Source organism: Danio rerio, chromosome 5, assembly GCF_049306965.1.
Source record: "Danio rerio strain Tuebingen ecotype United States chromosome 5, GRCz12tu, whole genome shotgun sequence".
In the NCBI taxonomy this organism is placed as follows: Eukaryota; Metazoa; Chordata; class Actinopteri; order Cypriniformes; family Danionidae; genus Danio; species Danio rerio.
The window spans coordinates 73,923,361-73,944,199 of record NC_133180.1 but is presented as its reverse complement, the minus strand read 5'-3'; the positions used below and the strand labels follow the sequence as shown (position 1 = coordinate 73,944,199).

General features: G+C 34.9%; 2 protein-coding genes across 9 annotated transcripts in view; one reads left to right on the top strand and one right to left on the bottom strand.

The window, feature by feature from the left end:
- mtif3 (mitochondrial translational initiation factor 3) overlaps positions 1-20,839 on the bottom strand; it is an 81,170-nt gene that overhangs the window by 57,372 nt on the left and 2,959 nt on the right. For 6 of the 8 annotated variants that reach the window (XM_073949841.1, XM_073949844.1, XM_073949845.1 and 3 more), the window contains exon 2: positions 11,212-11,517. The gene's annotated coding sequence lies outside the window, so the exon portion shown is untranslated. Of the gene's footprint in view, positions 1-9,522; positions 9,569-11,211; positions 11,518-20,839 lie in introns of all 8 variants that reach the window. The other 2 variants (XM_073949842.1, XM_073949843.1) reach the window with 1 other exon arrangement.
- Positions 10,533-11,989, top strand: gsx1 (GS homeobox 1). Its single transcript, NM_001012251.1, is given in 2 exon segments — positions 10,533-10,985; positions 11,075-11,989. Coding segments are annotated over 2 exon segments (732 nt in total). The 5' UTR covers positions 10,533-10,606; the 3' UTR covers positions 11,428-11,989.

Below are 20,839 nucleotides of genomic sequence, written 5' to 3'. Positions count from 1 at the left end.
AAAACATGATCATGCATTTTTTGTACCAACCAACCCAGTCAAAATATCACTTTAAACTGTGTTAATAAAAGTCCCTTTTCAAAACTTTTAAAGGTTCAAATATGTTGGAAGAAAGATTAAGGTCCCATAATGCAATTCAAAAGCATAAAGGGGAGGGAATAAAATAAAAACATGAGTAGCAAAATATGGAAAACAGCTAATTTACAGCTATTTTTGCAGTGTAGACTCCCTAATTAACATTGTTAAGCTTTAAAATGCCACTTTAACCTCAATACTAGTATCCAGCAAAATAGCTAGTAAAATATTTTGCACTGTCATCACGGCGAAGACAAAATTAAATAAATTAAAAAATGAGTTATTAAAGAAATTATGCTTAAAATTGTGTCAAAAACAGCACGTACAGTTGAAGTCAGAATTATTAGCCCCCCTGAATTATTAGACTGCCTGTTTATTTTATTTCCCAATTTCTGATTAACGGAGAGAAGATTGCTTCAAGACATTTCTAAACATAATAGTTTTAATAACTAATTTTTAATAACTGATTTATTTTATCTTTGCCATGATGACGGTAAATAATATTTTACTGGTTATTTTTAAGACACTTCTATACAGCTTACAGTGACATTTAAAGGCTTAACTAGGTTCATTAGGTAAACTAGTCAGGTTAGAGTAATTAGGTTTGTTCTGTAGACTATCAAAAAAATATATAGCTTAAAATGGCCATACAATTTTGTCCTTAAAGGATTAACTAGCTATTTTAAATCTCATATTAATCAAGTAACAAAAACATGTTTTTATCATTTAAGAAATATTGCTAAAATTCGTTCTTTCCTACATTTTATGATGCCAAGAAAGTAATTCATACTTTTATTTTCTCTGGGCTTGATTATTGCAATGCTATTTATACTGGTTTACCTAAGGGTTCTATAATGAAGTTGCAACTAATACAAAATGCAGCAGCCAGAGTTTTAATGAAATTAAAGAAACGAGAGAAAATCACACCAGTATTAATAGAATTACACTGGTTACCTGTGCACCAAAGGATAGATTTTAAGAGTCTTTTATAGTTTATAAAGCACTAAACAACATGACACATTCCTACACTTCCGATTGTTTATCAAAATATAATTGCAACGCTCTTCTAGCGCTAGACTTTCAGAATTTAACTCTGTAAATCTGATTCGATCTGGTGGCACTTCTTTTAGCCATCATGCTCCTAAAATTTGGATCTGTCTCCCTCTTAATGTGAAAGAATCCCTTCGTATTCACGTTTTTAAAAAGCGTGTTCAGACACATCTGTTAAATAGTGTGTGTGGATACACAAGTTTGAAAGGTGTACGCATTTTATTTATATTGTTGTAGGTTTATGTATGTATGCATGTATGGTTTGTGCTTGCATGTGTGTGTGATCATGTGGATATATGCTTATATTTTGTGTACATGAATGCTTTTATTTGAGTTTACGTGGTCTATTTTAATGCTTTTTTTGTTGTCGTTTGTGAAGCACTTTGAGTTGCATGTATGTTGGAAAAGTGCTAATAAAATTTATTATTACTATTATTATTAAAATGGTGTTCAAAAAAATTATAACCGCTTTTATTCTAGCTAAAATAAAACAAATAAGACTTTTTCCAGAAGAAAAAATATTATTAAACATACTGTCAAAATTTCCTTGCTCTGTTAAACATAATTTTTAAATATTTTAAAAAGAAAAAAGTTCAAAGGGGGGGGGGGGGGGGGGGCGAATAATGCTGACTTCAGCTGTATAAAGGGAAATATTTAAAAAAGAATTCAATTCCCTTCTTTCGACTACTAATTTGGACTTCGACTGCATATTTAATGCATCCAAAATTGCAGTGTCTGCTTTTAACAATGCAACACCGGCCTCCCGCAACAAGAGCTGGTGGCTGAGCAGCAGATGAAGGATACTTTTCAGATCCGTGCCTATAAAAGCAGGCTACGTTGCAGTCTGTGTCATAGCCCCAGGGGTAGATCTAGGAGGGGGACACATGCACAGACAGCCAAAAACGGCTCCGTCGCAGCTATAAGGCAAATCCCAGTGGGACTCTAAATCCTGTTTCACTGTTAGCTCACGACAGACCCCTCCATACAGACAAGCGGGGGCAACAGGGACCAGCATGCACTTCAACCTGTCTCCAACCAATACAGTCTCCAACCATGAATAATTCACACCATACGGAAGCCATTGACCCCCAAACCCAATGAACTTAATGCTCACTTAATTTTATTTTATTACTCACAATTGAGAGGAGCCAAAACAAATGGTGTGAGAAAAGGAGCCCGGTGAATCTGGCAGCTGCTGGTCGGCCGAACAAAAACAACATCCCAGAATAGCCCCGGGCATGACTTGAGTAGCTAAATGGGGTTTTATTATTGATATTTCAAACTTTTGTCAGGGACGAGGTATAAATTCATAAGCGCAGAGATTATCGGTGATCCGGTTATTTTTTGGTTGCACACTATTGTCGGGGGTTTTAGCCATGAATGATTTAAATATTGCAAATAGCGATCCTGGTTTACTTGTGTTTATTTAATTCTATATATAATGGATATTTTTGCTGCATGCTTGTGTTCGAAGATAGATAGATAGATAGATAGATAGATAGATAGATAGATAGATAGATAGATAGATAGATAGATAGATAGATAGATAGATAGATAGATAGATAGATAGATAGATAGATAGATAGATAGATAGATAGATAGATAGATAGATAGATAGATAGATAGATATTTAGTTTTAAAAGTTTTAAAAATGTCACTTTTATGAATATTTTTAATAGTTTGCAGTGATGTATTGTTTTGGTTGTTGTGGTATATTATGCTACAAGTATTAACTAATTACAAGTTTATTTTCTGTTATTTTTGAGATTTTTTTTCTTAGATATTATATTATTTCAAACGACTACAATGTCAATAAAAGTCACTTTGTTCAACAGTAGAGCTGAATTTTCAACATCAAAAATGTGCAATTCACAAACGTAAATAAGCTAAATAACTTGTGAAATATAGGATACAGAGATATTTAATTAACAGATATCTCTTCACAGTGTTTGCTGTTTAATTTTCTTTTCTCTTGGGGATTGTTTGTGATTTACAAAACACAACAACTAAACTGTAAAAAGTGTAACAATACTTTGCAAATAGCTATCCTGGTTTTACTTATGTTTATTTAATGCTATATATAATTAATATTTTTGCTGCATGCTTGTATTTGAAGAGTTTGTACCTAAAAGTTGGATAGATGGATGGATGGATGGATGGATGATAGATAGATAGATAGATAGATAGATAGATAGATAGATAGATAGATAGATAGATAGATAGATAGATAGATAGATAGATAGATAGATAGATAGATAGATAGATAGATAGATAGATAGATTTTTAACCTTGAAAAGTTTGAAACAGTGACTTTTATGAACATTTTTAATAGTTTGCAGTGATTTATTGTCTTGGTTGTTGTTTTATATTACGCTCCAAGTACCTTGAAATAAGCTGCCAGTTTATTTTCTGTTATTTTAGAGATTTATTTCCTTATATATTATTATTTCTTAGATATTATATTAGTTCAAAAGACTAAAATGTCAATAAAAGTCGCTTTGTTCAACAGCTGAATTTTCAACATCAAAAGTATGCAATTCACAAACAAGAAATAAGCTAAAACACTTATGAAATATAAGATACAGAGATATTTGATTAACAGATATTTCTTTAAAGTGTTTGCTGTTTCATTTTCTTTAATTTAGATTTTTATGATTTACAAAACACACCAAATAAAATGTAAATTTTAACAATACTTAATATACCAAGAAATCTTGTCAGTCATGTTACTACAAGATTCACTTGATGAATGTTATTCTTTTTAACCTATGAATACTAATGAATGGTCATTGTAAATCTTTGTACTTTGCCACTAATTAAACCATGTTTTTATTTGTCGCAAAACGTTTTGGATCATTTAAAATAGAAAAAATAAATGAATATGTAACACATTTCTAATCATAATAGTTTTAATAACTCATTTTTAATAACTGATTTATATTTATTTTTGTCATGATGACAGTAAATAATATTTGACTACATATTTTTCAAGACACTTCTATACAGCTTTAAGGGACTTTTGAAGGCTTATCTAGGTTATTTACTTTAACTCAGATTAGGGTAATTAGGCAAGTTATTGTATAACTATTCTTTGTTCTGTAGACTATCGAAAAAAATATAGCTCAAAGGGGCTAATAATATTGAATGGTCTTTAAAGTGGTCTGTAAAAAATTAAAAACTGCTATTATTCAAGACGAAATAAAACAAAATAAGACTTTCTCCAGAAGAAAAGATATTATCAGACATGCAGTGAAAATTTCCTTGATCTGTTAAACATCATTTTGGAAATATTTTAAAAAGAATAAAAATTCAAAGAGGGCTATTAAATGTGCAGAAAATCCAAGCACTTGATGCGCGTCCTACAGTCAACAGTTTGTCTGCAATTAAAGCTCAGTCCTCTGGAGGGCAGTCTCTCTATCATCTCCACGGAGGTCAAAGTTATTTGTCGGTCTCCAGTCGAGAGAACAAATGAGGATGAGCTTCCCCGAGCAGAAGCGCTCAGTCCCTGATAAAGAGATCGCAGGTGCTGCACCATGGGAACTTCGATGACTTATTATTACAACCAGTTATAAACTACAGGGATAGTTCACCCCAAAATATAAATGGAGTCACTATATTTACTATACCTAGCCTAAGGTGCAATGGATTTTGTAAGGTAAGAGGTTGCAAACTATTTATATGGGCTGAATTTAAACAAAGTTGAACATTACTAAATTGAATTTGTTTGTTTAAATTCAGCCCATATAAATTGTTTGCAACCACATACCCTAGCTTTTTAAACATTTCCAATGACATTAATTCACCAATCTTTTAAATATGTCCAATGATACTAAATCACCAATATTTTAATAATGACATTAAATCACCAATATTCAACATATCCAATCACATTGAATCGCCAATTTTTTAAATATATCTAATGACATTAAAACACCAATATTTTTATATATCCAATTAAATTAAAACACCAATACTTCAATATATCCAATGACATTAAATCACCAATATTTCAATATATCCAATGACATTAAATCACCAATATTTCAATATATCCAATGACATTAAATCACCAATATTTCAATATAACCAATGACATTAAATCATCAATAGTTCAATATATCTAATGAAATTAAACCACCAATATTTCAATATATCCAAGGACATTAAATTATCAATCTTTTTATTATATCCAATGACATTAGATCACCAATATTTCAATATATCCAATAACATTAGGTCACCAATATATCCAATGACATTGAAATCACCAATATATTAATATATCCAATGACATGAAATCCCCATTACATCAATATATTCAATGCATTAAATCACCAATCTTTTAAATATATCCAATCACATTAAATCATCAATAGTTCAATATATACAATGACATTACATCACCAATATTTCAATATTAAATCACCAATCTTTTAAATATATCCAATAACATGAAATCACCAATATTTGAATATATCCAATAACATGAACTCACTAATTTTTGAATATATCCAATAACATGAACTCACCAATTTTTGAATATATCCAATAAACATGAACTCACCAATTTTTGAATATAATTATTTATTCATTAATTTTCCTTCGGCTAAGTGCCTTTATTCATCAGGGGTCGCCACAGTGGAGTGAACCGCCAACTTATCCACCATGTTTTACACAGCAAATGCCCTTCCAGCTGCAACTCAGTATTAAGAAACATCCATACACACTTATTTACACTCGAACAATTTAGTTTATTCAATTATGTGTTTGGACTGTGGGGGAAACCGGAGAACACGATGGAAACCCACGCCAACACGGAGAGAACATGCAAACTCCTCTCAGAAATGCCAACTGACCCATCCGGGACTCAAACCAGTGACATTCTTGCTGTGTTAACTGAGCCACCGTGTCGCCTTAAATATAATATCTTTTCAACATGTCCAATCACATTGAACAAATCAATATTTCAGCATATGCAATGGCATTGAATCACTAAATTTTCAATATATCCAATGACATTAAAGGACAAGCCTTTTACGTAAATATATCCAATGACATCAAATATCAAAGCCAAGTGTTTTCAGAACGGATTCCAAATCTCAGTCTCAGTGCTTTGATGCGCAGTTCGAACATTCCTCGCCATACAAATCCTTCAAAGACCAAAATGTATTCGGAGGTAATTGAGACTAATTGCCTCGTTTGTTTCTGTTTGTATTTCCCCTAAGGAATTCAGGAGAGAGAGAGAGAGAGAGAGAGAGAGAGAGAGAGAGAGAGAGAGAGGAAAAAGGGCTCCTGAGCTATGACATCAACCTCTGAGCAATAAAAGGATCTTCCTGGAGGTTTAACTAATCCCCAAGGAGACTCTAATGGCGGTAATTGGTGTTATCAAAATAAAGCAAAATGTCTTGATATTAAGTCCGCTTTACATTATAATAACATCATCAAGCCATTTTGGTAATTATTGCCTTGGAATAAAACAAGGTCTGGTGGGGCACGGGTACGGCTCGCTCTTCAATTAGTTAATGGTGAGCGCCTGGCATGCGACGTCGAGGGAAATGAAAGGCTTAATCCCCCTATCTCGCCATCCCTCTTTCACTCCCTATCGGATAACAGGCTCTTGTCCGTGTGACTCTGTACCTGCCGCTTGTTTAAGGGTTTAATTGCTCCTAATTTGTCCGGCAAAGACCTACTATTACGGTCGGTGCTGCAAAGTTGCAACCAAATTACACCCCTTATGTGAGTCGAGTGGTGATTCCAGTGGAGTGAGGTTTGCTGGGAGGGAGGGATGGATGGAGGGTTTTCAGGAAAATAAAACAAATGGCTTGGACATGGACAGTCCATTACCAGGCTCGAGGCTTGGTTCTGAGCACAAGAGCTTTCTATTAAGCTTGGTTCTGGGCATGTACTGTAAGGGGGCAAGAATAATTGTTGCATTTGTCAAGAACCATCAGTGGTACCCGGGATGATTTTAACAGTGTTGGACGTATATGTGCGGGTCAGACGCGTATACCTACTGAAACGCGTAAACACGGTGCAATAAACTGCACGGTCTGGTGTTTTCGGTGCCTCCATCATCCATTCACGGAGTTTTTCAAAGCTTTCAGCGTAAGACTGATTTGCAAATCTGTTGCTTTAGTTGGCTGTGTTAGTGCTAAAAAGCGTACTCTGTCAGGCAGCATGGGAAATAATTAAAATAACGTCAAATTGAATGTTTACATTTTGCGTAAAATCTAGAAGTATCTCATGGATGTCGTCTCGCTGATGTTTTTATAACCAATGCTTCTGTTTTTTTTTAACATCTCCTTGTTATCTTATATAGACCATTTTAATGTGAGGGTATCGCTGGCCCTGAACATTTCCTGCTTACCAAACTAGAATGTTCAGAACTGTAACAAGAGGCAATTTAATAATGTTAAAACGCCTGCCATAACATTATTCATCAATGTGTGGAGATTTTTGGATTCTTGGACGCTATTGAAAATTCCAAATGTAATACAGGAAACACATTAGGAAAAATGTCATTGTTTACATCCCTCGAAGTGGTCTATTTGTAGCCAATACAGTATGTGTAATGTTCAAATGCAAATATATATATATATATATATATATATATATATATATATATATATATATATATATATATATATATATATATATATATATATATATATATATATATATACTATAGTAATTAATAAGTGTTTTTGAATCATACTATAGTAAAGTGCTTTAGTTAATATGTTGTAATAGTTGCTATAATTCAACTTTAGTAATAAACAAATGACCCAATCATGTTGTTTTCTGCATATGATATATTATACAACAAAGCTGAATCAAATTAACCTTATGAGTCCATTGAACTTATATTATGTTAAACTGACGTAAAAAAGCGTGCTTAAATTATAAAATTAAGTTAGAGCATGATTAACTTTGTTTAATATGTTACAATGACCTAAAAATGCTGTCAGAACTAATCGATCATATAATCTGTTCATATTATTGTAGCATATGCATATAAAAATACTATAGTAATGTAGTGTTTTTGAATTATACTATAGTGAGGTGCTTCAGTTATTGTGTTGTAGCAACTTTAGTAATAAACAAATGACCCAATTCTGGCGTTTTCTTCAACTATATTATACTACAAAGCTGAATTAAATTAACCTTATGAGTCCACTGAACTTATATTATGTTAAACTGACTTAAAACAGCTTGCTTAACTTATAAAATTAAGTTAGAGCATGATTAACTTACTTTAATTAGTTATGACCTAAAACATTTTTTGATTTTATATATATATATATATATATATATATATATATATATATATATATATATATATATATATATATATATATTTTTTTTTTTTTTTTTTACAATAAACACACCATTTTACTGTAGTAAAAACTACAGTATTTGTTACAGTTTATCAATTTAGATATGTTGTAGCATTCATTAACAAAGATTTGGAGATAGGCCTACTATAATAAAACACTTTACTACAGTGTGTGCTCAACAAAACTATAGTATAAATTGCTGTATAATGTTTTTTTTATGTAGGATGATTATCTCTAACTTTAAAATATACAAATTACCCAATTCTGTAGTTTTCTGCAACTATTATACTTCAATACACCACAGTTGACGGTAAAAGCTACAGTATTTATTTATTTAGTTTATAAATTTACCATAGAAAGCATGTTGTAGCATTCATTAACAAAGAGCTGGACATACTACAATATATACCGTATAGTACACGTTACTACAGTGTGGTTCAACAGTATAAATTACTATACATTGTTTTCACGTGGGATTATTATTTGCAACTTATAAAGTATATCCCAAAGAGGACGTTAAATCCACATTTCGCTGTTTACTCACGCATTAGAATCCCCTTTTCCTTTGAACATCTTGTTTAGCAAACCTAAAGTGAAAGAAAATGTTTTCCTATTACTTAATTCAATCAGGGCGCGGCGGGCAGGGGCTTTCACTCGCCGTGCATTCGGGCCCTCACTGACAGAGTCGGCTTTGTGCCACTTTGTCCGCCGCTGTCACACACTTTAATTCGAGCCTTTCTCTGTCGCATTGAAAACTCTCCACAATGACATTCAATAAGGGCTGGGAGAGTGAAAACCTGGTTATTTTTATATATTCCTTCCCGGACTCTGCGGGGGCCCGCGCGCAGGAATTAATCACTGTTTTTTAACCTCATCGCTTTGAGGTTGTGACGCGACGCGTCCTTTTTTTAAGTTTGGCAGTGATACATTTGCCTCATAATAGACACACAAACTTGTAACATATATGTTTTTAAAGTGTTATCATAAAAATGGAATTAAACATAGTTGGAAATTATGAATCTGTGCATGTAAATATAAGAGCAAAATTAAAATGACGTACAGTACTCAGCATTTGAAGTGGATGAAAACCTTTCATCAAAGTTGTCCTGAAACGATTGAACACATTCACTGTAAAAAGATGTTGCTGCCTTAAATTTTCGAGTCATCTCAACTTACATCAATCAAACTGACTGAAACTATTAGGTTATAACTTAAAAATGTAGATGAACCTGATAGACTGTTAAAATAAGTTAAAGCAACATGCAAATATCTGTTGTCTTAACTTTTTTGTCATATCCTTTTTATTATAGTGTAAAACGATTTTAAAATACGTTTGCCACTTCAGATGTTGACTAGCTATGGATAATGTCTCCTTAAGGAAAAAATAAATCATAAATTAAATTTTGAAAAAAATCGTCCTAAATGAAGACAGATCGGTATCCGAATTAAAATGTTTAGTTCGGAAAGAAAGATCTCAGCAGATGTTCCATGCGCAACTAAACGGCACGTCAGTGGCGTACACAAACAGACTGCAAATAATGCAGTCATTATTATATTTTCAATACTCCCGAAACACGCTCTCTGAAAACAAGTCCTGTAATTGTTATAATAGTTAATGATGGGCTGAGTCGCAGGTGGAACCGGGCCGATGAGCCTGCTGACGTACGGCGTATGCACCGAATGTCTAATGAGTTCACGCGGAACAAACGACGGCCCTCTTTGAATGAAATTAATTAAAAGAGCAATAGTGTCCATGTGATCGCGTGAGAAAGAAAATAAAGTTTAAAACGACACTAAAGAGTAATGGTATAAAAGGAGGGGAAATTTTAAAAGGGAGAAGGGGCAGTACCGCCTCTTGCAGTGTGGGTGGGGCTGACAAGAATAGACTACATTATGCAGTTCATTTAGTTAACAAGTGAAATAATAGGGAAGCGTGCAGAGTGAATGCCGAGAGAAAAGGCACAAAACCCTATTGAGAGCTCTCAGCCGCTAGTAGCGTAACCGTCACATGGGCGCACTGGCTCTCCAACTATTTAAGCAGGGACACTTTCTCCTCAGCACCATTCTGCCATCCAGCATTTGGTACACGAGCGAGACTGAAACTTTCTAACAGACATCAGGTGAAGACACACGGCGCTGTCAAGATGCCAAGATCCTTTCTTGTGGATTCCTTGATTTTGAGGGAGAACAGCGAAAAGGGCACAGAGAACAGCCCTCCGTTATTTCCGTACGCGGTGCATCCTTCTCATCCTCTCCACAGCCTCTCCGCCGGCTCCTGCCACTCTCGAAAAGCGGGTCTGCTGTGCTTTTGCCCGCTGTGCGTCACTTCTCAGCTTCACCCATCTCCCCCAGCGCTGCCCCTCATCAAGGCTTCATTTCCAGCGTTCGGCACCCAGTATTGCCACTCCGCGCTCTCCAGACAGCACTCCACATCCAGCGGCGTAAACCTCAACAGCGGCTCTGGCTTATATCAAGCCGCTTATCCGGTTCCAGATCCACGACAGTTCCACTGCATATCCATAGGTAAGTGTGTCATTTGTGCATTGAAAAAGTTTTGCAATTAAACTTTTTATGTATATCAGCAACTTAACTTTTTGTTTATTGTTCAACAGAAAATAGCAGCAGTCAACTTCAGAGCAGCAAACGCATGCGCACTGCGTTCACCAGCACGCAACTCTTGGAGTTGGAAAGGGAGTTCACCTCCAACATGTACCTGTCGAGACTTCGGCGCATAGAGATCGCAACTTACCTCAATCTATCCGAGAAGCAAGTCAAGATTTGGTTCCAGAACCGCCGCGTAAAGCACAAAAAAGAAGGCAAAAGCGGCTCCCACAGAACGGGCGCGCACAACTGCAAGTGCTCATCCTCCCTGTCCTCCGCCCGGTGCTCCGAGGAAGAGGATGACCTCCCAATGTCTCCCCCGTCATCAGAGAAAGAGGACGCAGACCTGTCCGTCAGCCCGTGAACATGACCATCACCTCAAAAGACTCTGTACGCCACACCTGTGGAATCTTGAATGCAGCCAAAAAGCGACGGCATCTGCGCGCGCCGTCACCTGTACATAGCGAGAAAGGAAGAAACAAAACTTTATATATGTTCGGGGTCTGCGTATCCCTTTTAATGTTGTACATTTGTATACATGTTCAATGTTTGTAGTTTTTTTTCTGAAAACAACTTGCTGATAAGCCCATAGTTCTGCATCCAAATATGATTCCTGTCACCAAAAGGTTTTTAAAAATCTGAGCGGTCCAAAACGAACAAAAATATTATATTATTTACCTACTTTTTAATTTCTATTTGTATTTTTTTATATATGCATATCCAGAACTGTTTGGTTTTGTTTTGTTTGTATGGTGAGTACAGGGTAGCTTTAAGCACATTTTGGTGACAGAATGGAGATATGGGATGTATCCGATGTATACGTCACTTCGATGACAGAATTTGTTATTGTACTTTTATTGTAATGAGAATATTTATTTATTTAAAAAACATTAATGCTGAAAATAAAGAATATTTCTTAGTGACAATACGATGTCTCACGTCAGATGATTTTGCAGACATGTTATGCAGCAAATCGCTAAAGCTGGGTGAACAACTTTTAATGAATTTACAAAATAAAAGCCACATTATCTTTTTAATTATTCCATACTAATAAGACTGAGAACACTAAGGATATAAGAAAAGCACTGTATTTTGCACATTTACCATATTATCCTTCTGTTTAAATTCTTATCTAAAGTCAGAAAAGACGCAAAGGATGCGCGTTTGGAGTGGATGGTATGCTTCTGTGCGTATTTGTGCAATATTAAACACACACACACACACACTTGTTTCTCCCACCTAAAAACTAAATAGGCATAGGTTAAATAAAAATAGAAAAATTAATAATGTTCCAACATATAAGTGACTGCATCTAAATCTTTATAAACGCGTAAAGCACTTGGAGTTAAAATAATCCGTAAAATGTGCCCAATGAAAATTCCAATTTTAAATTGAATGTATTTTAAATACAACAAGCACAATCCGCATTTAAAATCTTAGACAAAAAGAAGTCAGCTTCGAGGCGTAATTTAAAGCTCACCAAGATGACCAGCGCGTGTTGAGCGCGCGCCAGCTAATTTTAAAACACATTTATAAGGTGTTTAGAGAGATGAAACAGGAGTGCTGCGCCCGTCTGTAACAGATAGGATGTCTGCGGCATTTGAGATAACGACTGCGATACAACTTTTATATAAATTCTCTCCAGTCGTGAGAGTTTTGGTGCGCTGTTTACGCTTATCTAAACCACTAGATCTCCGTTCTCCCGCATTTACAACTCAAGTGCTTCGGGATCGATCTCCGTCAAGAAGTCCAAAGAGACGCGTATTCATCGCGTTCCCCGTGGCATTCCCTGGGGACGCAGCTGAAAGCGCCTGGTGTCCCCCAGGCGCGGGGCCTCTCCGTTAAACACTGAGCCCTTTAGCGCACGGTTCTTAGCAGTCTCGTGAGAGCGGGTTAATAAAACCCCAAGTAGTGTATTAATACACAGACAATAATGCGCAAATGAATAAAATATGCGAGTCAACGAGACAGATTAATCGATGTTTGTATTTAAATTTATTTAAAGGGGTCTAGGCGGACACTTGGTGATGATGCTGATTTGCGTTTGTGATGCGTGCATGGTCATATAGCAGAATCTGTTAATTCGTTGTGTTTGTGTTTGACAGAATATACTAAACTCTATGAATTGGACACTAAATATTTTAAGAGCACTTCGATTTACTGTTCAGCTCAATGTCTCCAAAATGATTCTTCCTCATAGTCGACGTCAAAAACTGATATCCTTAGTCATTTAAGAAAGCTAGCTCGGCGAAAAAAAAGAAAATACATGTATTTTATTCACGTGAAAATGCAATGGCAGAATTTTCCTTCCCAGCATCTTCTTCATGCGCACCAGAATGGGAGTTTTTCATTATATTTTTTCAGCAAAGCACTGCCCCGCATACGCGGGTCCCGGCGCGCTCTGCACCATTATCACGGCGCTTTAAATCTCCATTTAAGTAATCGAAATTGGTTTTAAATGTTATTTCCTTTGCTGGGAATTTATCATCAGCTATCGCCGTCGACAAAGAAGCCGGTAAGATCAGCGCATTTACTAAATTATTCCAGTCATTGTTGTGCCTCCGCGAGCGCTTTTGGAAACGCTCCTTTAATTGTTCACTTAAACATTTTAACAAAACTCTAATATTTGCATTTGTGAAGATATAGGATTAGGCCATTTTGTTAATTACACCATACAGTCTCATTTTGCACCGTGCGTCCTCTGCAAAGCGCCCTTTATCCGCTCAATAGCCCGGGGGTATGTGCGCCCTGGGGGAGTTTTAAGCCTGGTGCTCCAAATTCTCAATTTATTTATTCTTAATTTTGCGCCGATCAATTCATTGAAGCAAAAAGGGCTACAGTGTCTTTTTAGGGGAAGAAAGGCGAATTGTTGACGTGACCCTGACAGGGGCTGCTGAGAGGGCTTGCCTGACGCTCGAGGGCCGCTTGAGTCAACAGACCCCCATCTAGCAGACTCGCCCTTGTCTTTCTTCCAACTAATTTTTCATTTACGGCTTTTCTTAGACTTGTCTCTTATCTATCAGATTAAAAGAGCAGCTTGTAACAAATCAGTCTGCCCGATTTACAAGAGCATTAAAAGCGGACAAAAGAGGCAGGCCGTCAGTACCTGAGTCTGGTAGACGGTGAGGCGCTGCAGCTGATTCGATGAGTTGAAAATGCGCACGAAACAAAATACTTGAATCCTGAAAAAGAGCCTTTGTATGTTTCTTTAGAAATCAAGCAATTCTGCATGACAAAGGACAATTAATAAGCCGTCTTTTCACGACCAGCAGCTGGTTTCCCTGTCAAGGAAAGTTGGAAAAAATTCGGACTGAATGCGCGCAAAAGCCCTTTGCGCGCAGACAGCTACCCAAGGTGACCCATTTGGCACAGTTAAAATAAGCAGGCTGAGGCAAAAGCGAGGGAACTGTCAAAAACATTTAAGCTGGAATATCTTGAAATTGCAAATCCCTTTATGTGGAGGGACGCTGCCGATCTGGGTTAGACGTACAATGGAGGTGGTTAAGTTGGAGAGGCTTTGGAAACGGACACGTGGCCTCTCAATGAGAGCTTCTTGGGAATCGCGTGGCTCGCAGCGCGTCTACAAACTTTAAGCGAGGTTTAAACTTGATATTTTTTCACCTTCTCAAAGAAGATTTAGCTACACTTGAACTTAAAGATCGTATGATAATAAAACAAAGTTTTTAAAAAAATTAAATATGCTATGTTCAGTTTAATAAATGTAAATTTACCGATTAATCCCCTTGCGGCTGTGCCTCGCTGTAGCGTTCCCCCTTTAGCAGTTTCATCCTAACAAATATATTTTTGTAAAAGTTCAGACTCGATACCTCACAGATTAAAAGATTCAATCTACTTTAATTTAGTTTTAGTCAAGTTTAAGTGTAAAACACTTTGAAAAAAATCACAACCTTTTCAATGAAATAAAAATCTGGCTACGTTTTGTGTACATAAACAAAAACTTTATGTAGATTATTAAGACATTTAAATATCTCTCACAAGGCTTGTATTATAGTTTATTTGTGATTTTTTCCCATCTAGTACTTGGTAACAAAGACAAATCACCAGTTATGTTGTAGTTTTTTTCATTTGAAGAAGGTTTTAATATCTATCTATCTATCTATCTATCTATCTATCTATCTATCTATCTATCTATCTATCTATCTATCTATCTATCTATCTATCTATCTATATATATATATATATATATATATATATATATATATATATATATATATATATATATTTATACATTGCTCAGCATAAAGTGCATCTTTTAAATTCATATTTTTAATAGGAAGCTAAACAATATTATATTTGTGCATATACATTAGATTAGTCAATACTGAAACCAAATCTGGAGCTTATCTAACAAAATAACTTACGATAATTGTCCAAAAGCTACACCTAAATCTATATGACCCAACATCTCAAAATGTTATAGAAAAATATTAAATACAATTTTAAGAAAAAGGAAAAATCAAGTGAAGCAAAAAAATAAATAAAAATGTGTAGACATTTTGTAGGTTGTAATTTCTTTTTACAATATTTTGCTTTAATTTAATTGTGCTATCTTTAAATTTCTAAATATTTTTGGTGACTAAAATATTATTTTAATAAAAATATATGTTTAATAATTTGTTTTGTTTAAATGCACCAAAATGCCTATATTCACCTATATTTACTAAAAAATATTTATTTTCAAAATGGAGTGTATTCAATTATAATTATATATATATATATATATATATATATATATATATATATATATATATATATATATATATATATATATATATATATATATATATTTTTTTTTTTTTTTTTTTTTAATTCTTTTTTTTTTTTTTTTAATTTTTTGAAATTTGAATTAAAGTACTTGTAAGAACTGGGCAGAAATAATAAAGTTAGTCGTTGGTAAATGTACGGATTTTATAATAAATAAACATTTGCATCGACCTGACCCTGCCTTGTTCAGCAACAGTTTGCAAAACCAGAATCCTTCAACTTCAGGAAACATCTAATAAGACGTTCCCAACACAATAACGCTGCAATCCACCACACATTTCACAAAGAGAGAAAAGTGTGACAGACTTAATACAGCAGCTAAGCATTTTAAACCTAAAATTAATTCGGTGCTTTTTTTCCCCTCCTTCATTGAGCGTTTTACTCAGTATCACAGTTTGATGTTGTTCATGCAGAATTTAATCACTCCATACTACAGAGACAATGTGAGGGAGAGAGTCTGCTATTCGGATCTGCACCTGCAATGTCAAGAGGTCGAGAAATAATGAACAGGGCTGACTTAGAACTGCGCTTTCAAGTGTTAACTCTTGTAAACTGATATAAAGAGACAAGACATACAATAATGCTAAAAAAACACACACACACACACACACACTCACAAAACACTCGCGTATCCGCCTGTATGTTTTCAGCGGCGCTTTCCAAACTTTCACAGCCTTCTAAATTCTCTTTTTGATTGAATTTTGCACAGTTAAACAGTTCCAGCCACCTCCTACCCCCGGTGCCATTGATGTCTTTCTGACCTGATAAAATGCGCTTGGCTGCCGTCAAATGGGCCAGCTTTGCCTGTTCACATTTAAATATGGGAATTAGTCATGAGCCCTGTCACAAGCAGCAGAAATTGCTAAATTGTTGGCCTCTTTTCAGCGACGAGAGCGCCGGGGTCTGCATTCATTAGATTGAATTTAGCGTCGAGGTGAGAGACCTCTGTGGCTGTCTTTTACCGGCATGTCATAACAAGGAATCGTTCTGGAAATGAGGGGGCGTGAGCAGAGAGCATGGGGAGGGGGGCGCCACGTCATCATCACCACCACCACCATCATCATCATCATCACTATCATGCTTTATAAAATTAATTTCCTTATTTGTTTTTATTATTATTATTGGCGGCGACGCGGTGGCGCAGTAGGCAGTGCTGTCGCCAGGTCGCTGGTTCGAGCCTCTGCTGAGTCAGTTAGCGTTTCTGTGTGGAGTTTGCATGTTCTCCCCGCATTTGCCTGGGTTTCCTCCGGGTGCTCCGGGTTTTCCCCACAGTCCGAAGACATGCGATATGGGTGGGCTAAATTGTCCGTAATGTATGAGTGTGTATGGATGTTTCCCAGAGATGGGTTGCAGCTTGAAGGGCATCTGCTGCATAAAACATATGCTGGATAAGTTGGTGGTTCATTCCGCTGTGGTGACCCCAGATTAATAAAGGGACTAGGCCGAAAACAAAATGAATGAATCGTTTTTGGCGGCACGGTGGCTCAGTTGTTAGCACTGTCGCCTCACAGCAAGAAGGTCGCTGGTTCGAGCCCCAGCTGGGTGAGTTGGCATTTCTGTGTGGAGTTTGGATGTTCTCCCCGTGTTGATGTGGGTTTCCTCAGGGTGCTCTCCCACAGTCCAAGCATGCGCTATAGATTAACTGAATAAACTAAATTGGCCGTGGTGTGTGTGTGTGTATGGGTGTTTCCCACTATTGGGTTCAGAAATAAAGGTACAGCAGCTGTCACTGGAGTACATATTTGTACCTGAAGGGTCTATAATGGTACGTCAAAGGTACTTTTAGGTGCATTTGGCCACTGATATGCACCTTTTAGGTACCATTAGGGACTCTTTGGCTACCTTTTCAAAAAGGTATACTGCCCCAGTGACAGCTGCAGCTTTATTTCTTTGTGTATAAAACATGCTGGATAAGTTGCCAGGTTATTCCGCTGTGGCGACCCCTGATAAATAAAGGGACAAAGCAGAAGGAAAATGAATAAATAATAATTTTAAAAAATATATTATTATTTATTTTTTTATGTATTTAAATGTTTTGCTTTTGCTCTTCTTTCTTGTTTATCCAATGTGGGTATTGTGTAAAAGAACTGTTCTCTTTTACTGTTTTCTTTATAGTGTTATACAGAATTAAAAAAAACCCATCACCATCATCATCAGGGTAAATATTATATTTATATTATAAATATTCATTAACCTGATGAACACCATGTAGGTCGAAACAAAAATAACAAAAAAATTTGAGAGCTAAAGTGGCAGTGTGCCAATTTTCTTTTGACCTTTTACACTAAATATTATATACACAAATGTAAATCGTCTTCGCCATTACCTAATTTGCAGAATTTTCTTTGTGACTTAAACTGCTTTTTTATTATTATTTATTGCGATAACAACTGGCAATTACAATGAAAATACAACCGACAGTAAAGTTATTACTTTTTTTGCAACAAGAGAAATATGACAATTGTAAATCGTAAAGCAAAGAGAAAGATAGTGAGAGAAAAAGAAGAAACAATAAAAAATAAAAATAAATAATTGAGAGAGGGCACATGAAAAAAGAATACAAACCAATGCAGAATATTAAATAAAGCAAAAGTTCTATAAGTTTTAACTGCTTTCTTGTTATGTGATTTAAATTGTTTAATTACTACCTTACAAAATGTTTACAGTAACAAAAAGTGTAAAAACTGTAAATCTTTATAGGGGCTTTGTAAATAGTATACACTGTAAAAAAAATGCAGGGTTCCACACAATTCATTTATGTTGTCCCTGATTAAAACTGATTAAGTCATCGCCAATATTTGTCACTGAAAATCTGGGAGAAGAGGTCTGTATAACTCTGAGAACCAGTGAGTTAGTTACTGTATTGTGGTGTTAGTAACTCTATGGAGTGTGTTTCGGGCAGCCGCTGCAATAGGATACTACAAAGTGGCGACCCGGAACTGTATTAAAAAGCTGAGGACTGGTAGGGGGGATGGTGAAATTACAGGAGTTTTCAGGAAGAAATAACAAAATGGGAGGGTGGCGGGAGATGGGTCTGAAATACGGAAGACTCCCGGGAAAAACTGGAGTGTTGGCAGGTATGGCTTAAGTGAATTTAACACGTTTAACAAATTTATGTGGATTGACCATAAAAAATTAAGTTGTCTCAATGAAATCTCAAGAGTTGTGTTGCTTCAGCTCATTTTTAATCAATTGTTTAAAAAAAAAAAAAAAAAAAAAAATATATATATATATATATATATATATATATATATATATATATATATATATATATATATATATATATATATATATATTATATATTTATTTATTGCGTGTAGGCCATAATTTGATCATTTTGCCTCTGTATTTTTTTTTTATTATTGTTATTTATTTTCTTATTATTTACATTTCTTTGTTTCCCTGTTTTACTATTTTACTTGATGTCATTCAATATCATTGCTATTGGTATAATTGTATTGTTAAAACCAAACACTCAAAAGAAAAATATTTTTACTGGCAATTTAATTGTTTTATGTTCAACCCACTTAAATTTGTAAAAACAATTAAATTAACTTAATCAATATGAATTGGGACAACATGAAGGAGTTGTGTGAAACCCAGCATTTTTTACAGTTAATAATTAAAAAAAGACACCTTGAACAAATCAAACAGTCTTATTAGCCTACGCTACTACATTAAAAAAATACTAGAAAATACGTAATGAGACATAATAAATAGAACAGTGTGTTAATATTTGTAACCATGCTCTAATTATTAACAAGTATTGTTAATAAGTATTTATATTTAAATAAATATTACTTTTATAACTTAAATAAGAAAAATCACCCTCATCATCATTTTCGGCATGCAGCAGATTGGTTTGAAAGACCACATTAACTCACAAACACTTCTGAGAGTGGGCGTAGTGTATTAGTGAGACATGGAAACGTCATTAACGCAGCTCGTGTCACTTTCAAGAGCTTTTGATTGCCGCCTGGAAATCATCAGATCGCAGTGAACATAATTTTTTTTTAAATAACAAAATGTATATTGAAATGTGCAGAGCCAGGTTTTCTACTTCAGAAGAGAGCAATAACAATACACAGAACATTCATATAGATAAAATAAATATAAGTAATATATATATGTATATATATGTGTGTGTGTGTGTTTCTTTATTATTACTTATATTTATTATACATATATATGAGCAATATCACACGAGTAGCAGTGCGATGTGGCTGTGTATCGGCACTGGTGGGAGGCGTGCGTTGCGGCCTTGTGCCTTAGTGCCCCCACCAGTGCCAATATACAGTCATAATCGCACTGCTATGAGTGTCATATTCGTTTATACAACAGTTTGAGTATATAAACTATAAGTATATTGTGTATATAAAAACAAAATCAAACATGGAAAGTCTCAAAAACCCTTTTGTATGAGGAACTACTTTCTTCCGCGTTGGATTCAAATCATAAGCTGACAGTTAAACAGTTGAGCAAGCATCTTTTAAACTTTAGATCTGTAGTGTCTGCTATTTGCTGGCTGTATGTGGGCGGAGTAATACACAAAGGGTAAAGAGGCTGTACGGTTGCTGATATTACTTAAATATATCACAGCTATCAGCCAATCAGATTCGAGAACCAGACAGAACTGTTGTATATATATATATATATATATATATATATATATATATATATATATATATATATATATATATATATATATATATATATGTATGTATGTATGTATGTATGTATGTGTGTGTGTGTATATATATCGTTATATTATACATATAAGTTGTCACAATAAACAATTTATTTAAAGAAAAAGATTAATAAAAGTGTATAATAATGATTGATAAGGACAGAGAGCTTTAATAAGGGAGTTCAGCCTTTTCCTCTCATATGGTGGCATGAGGACACGTACTTTGCTGCTAGGTGCAGACACTTTTCATTTTCTCCCTAAATACAATGGAGTATCTCAGTATTTGTGGCTTGCTGGAATTGTG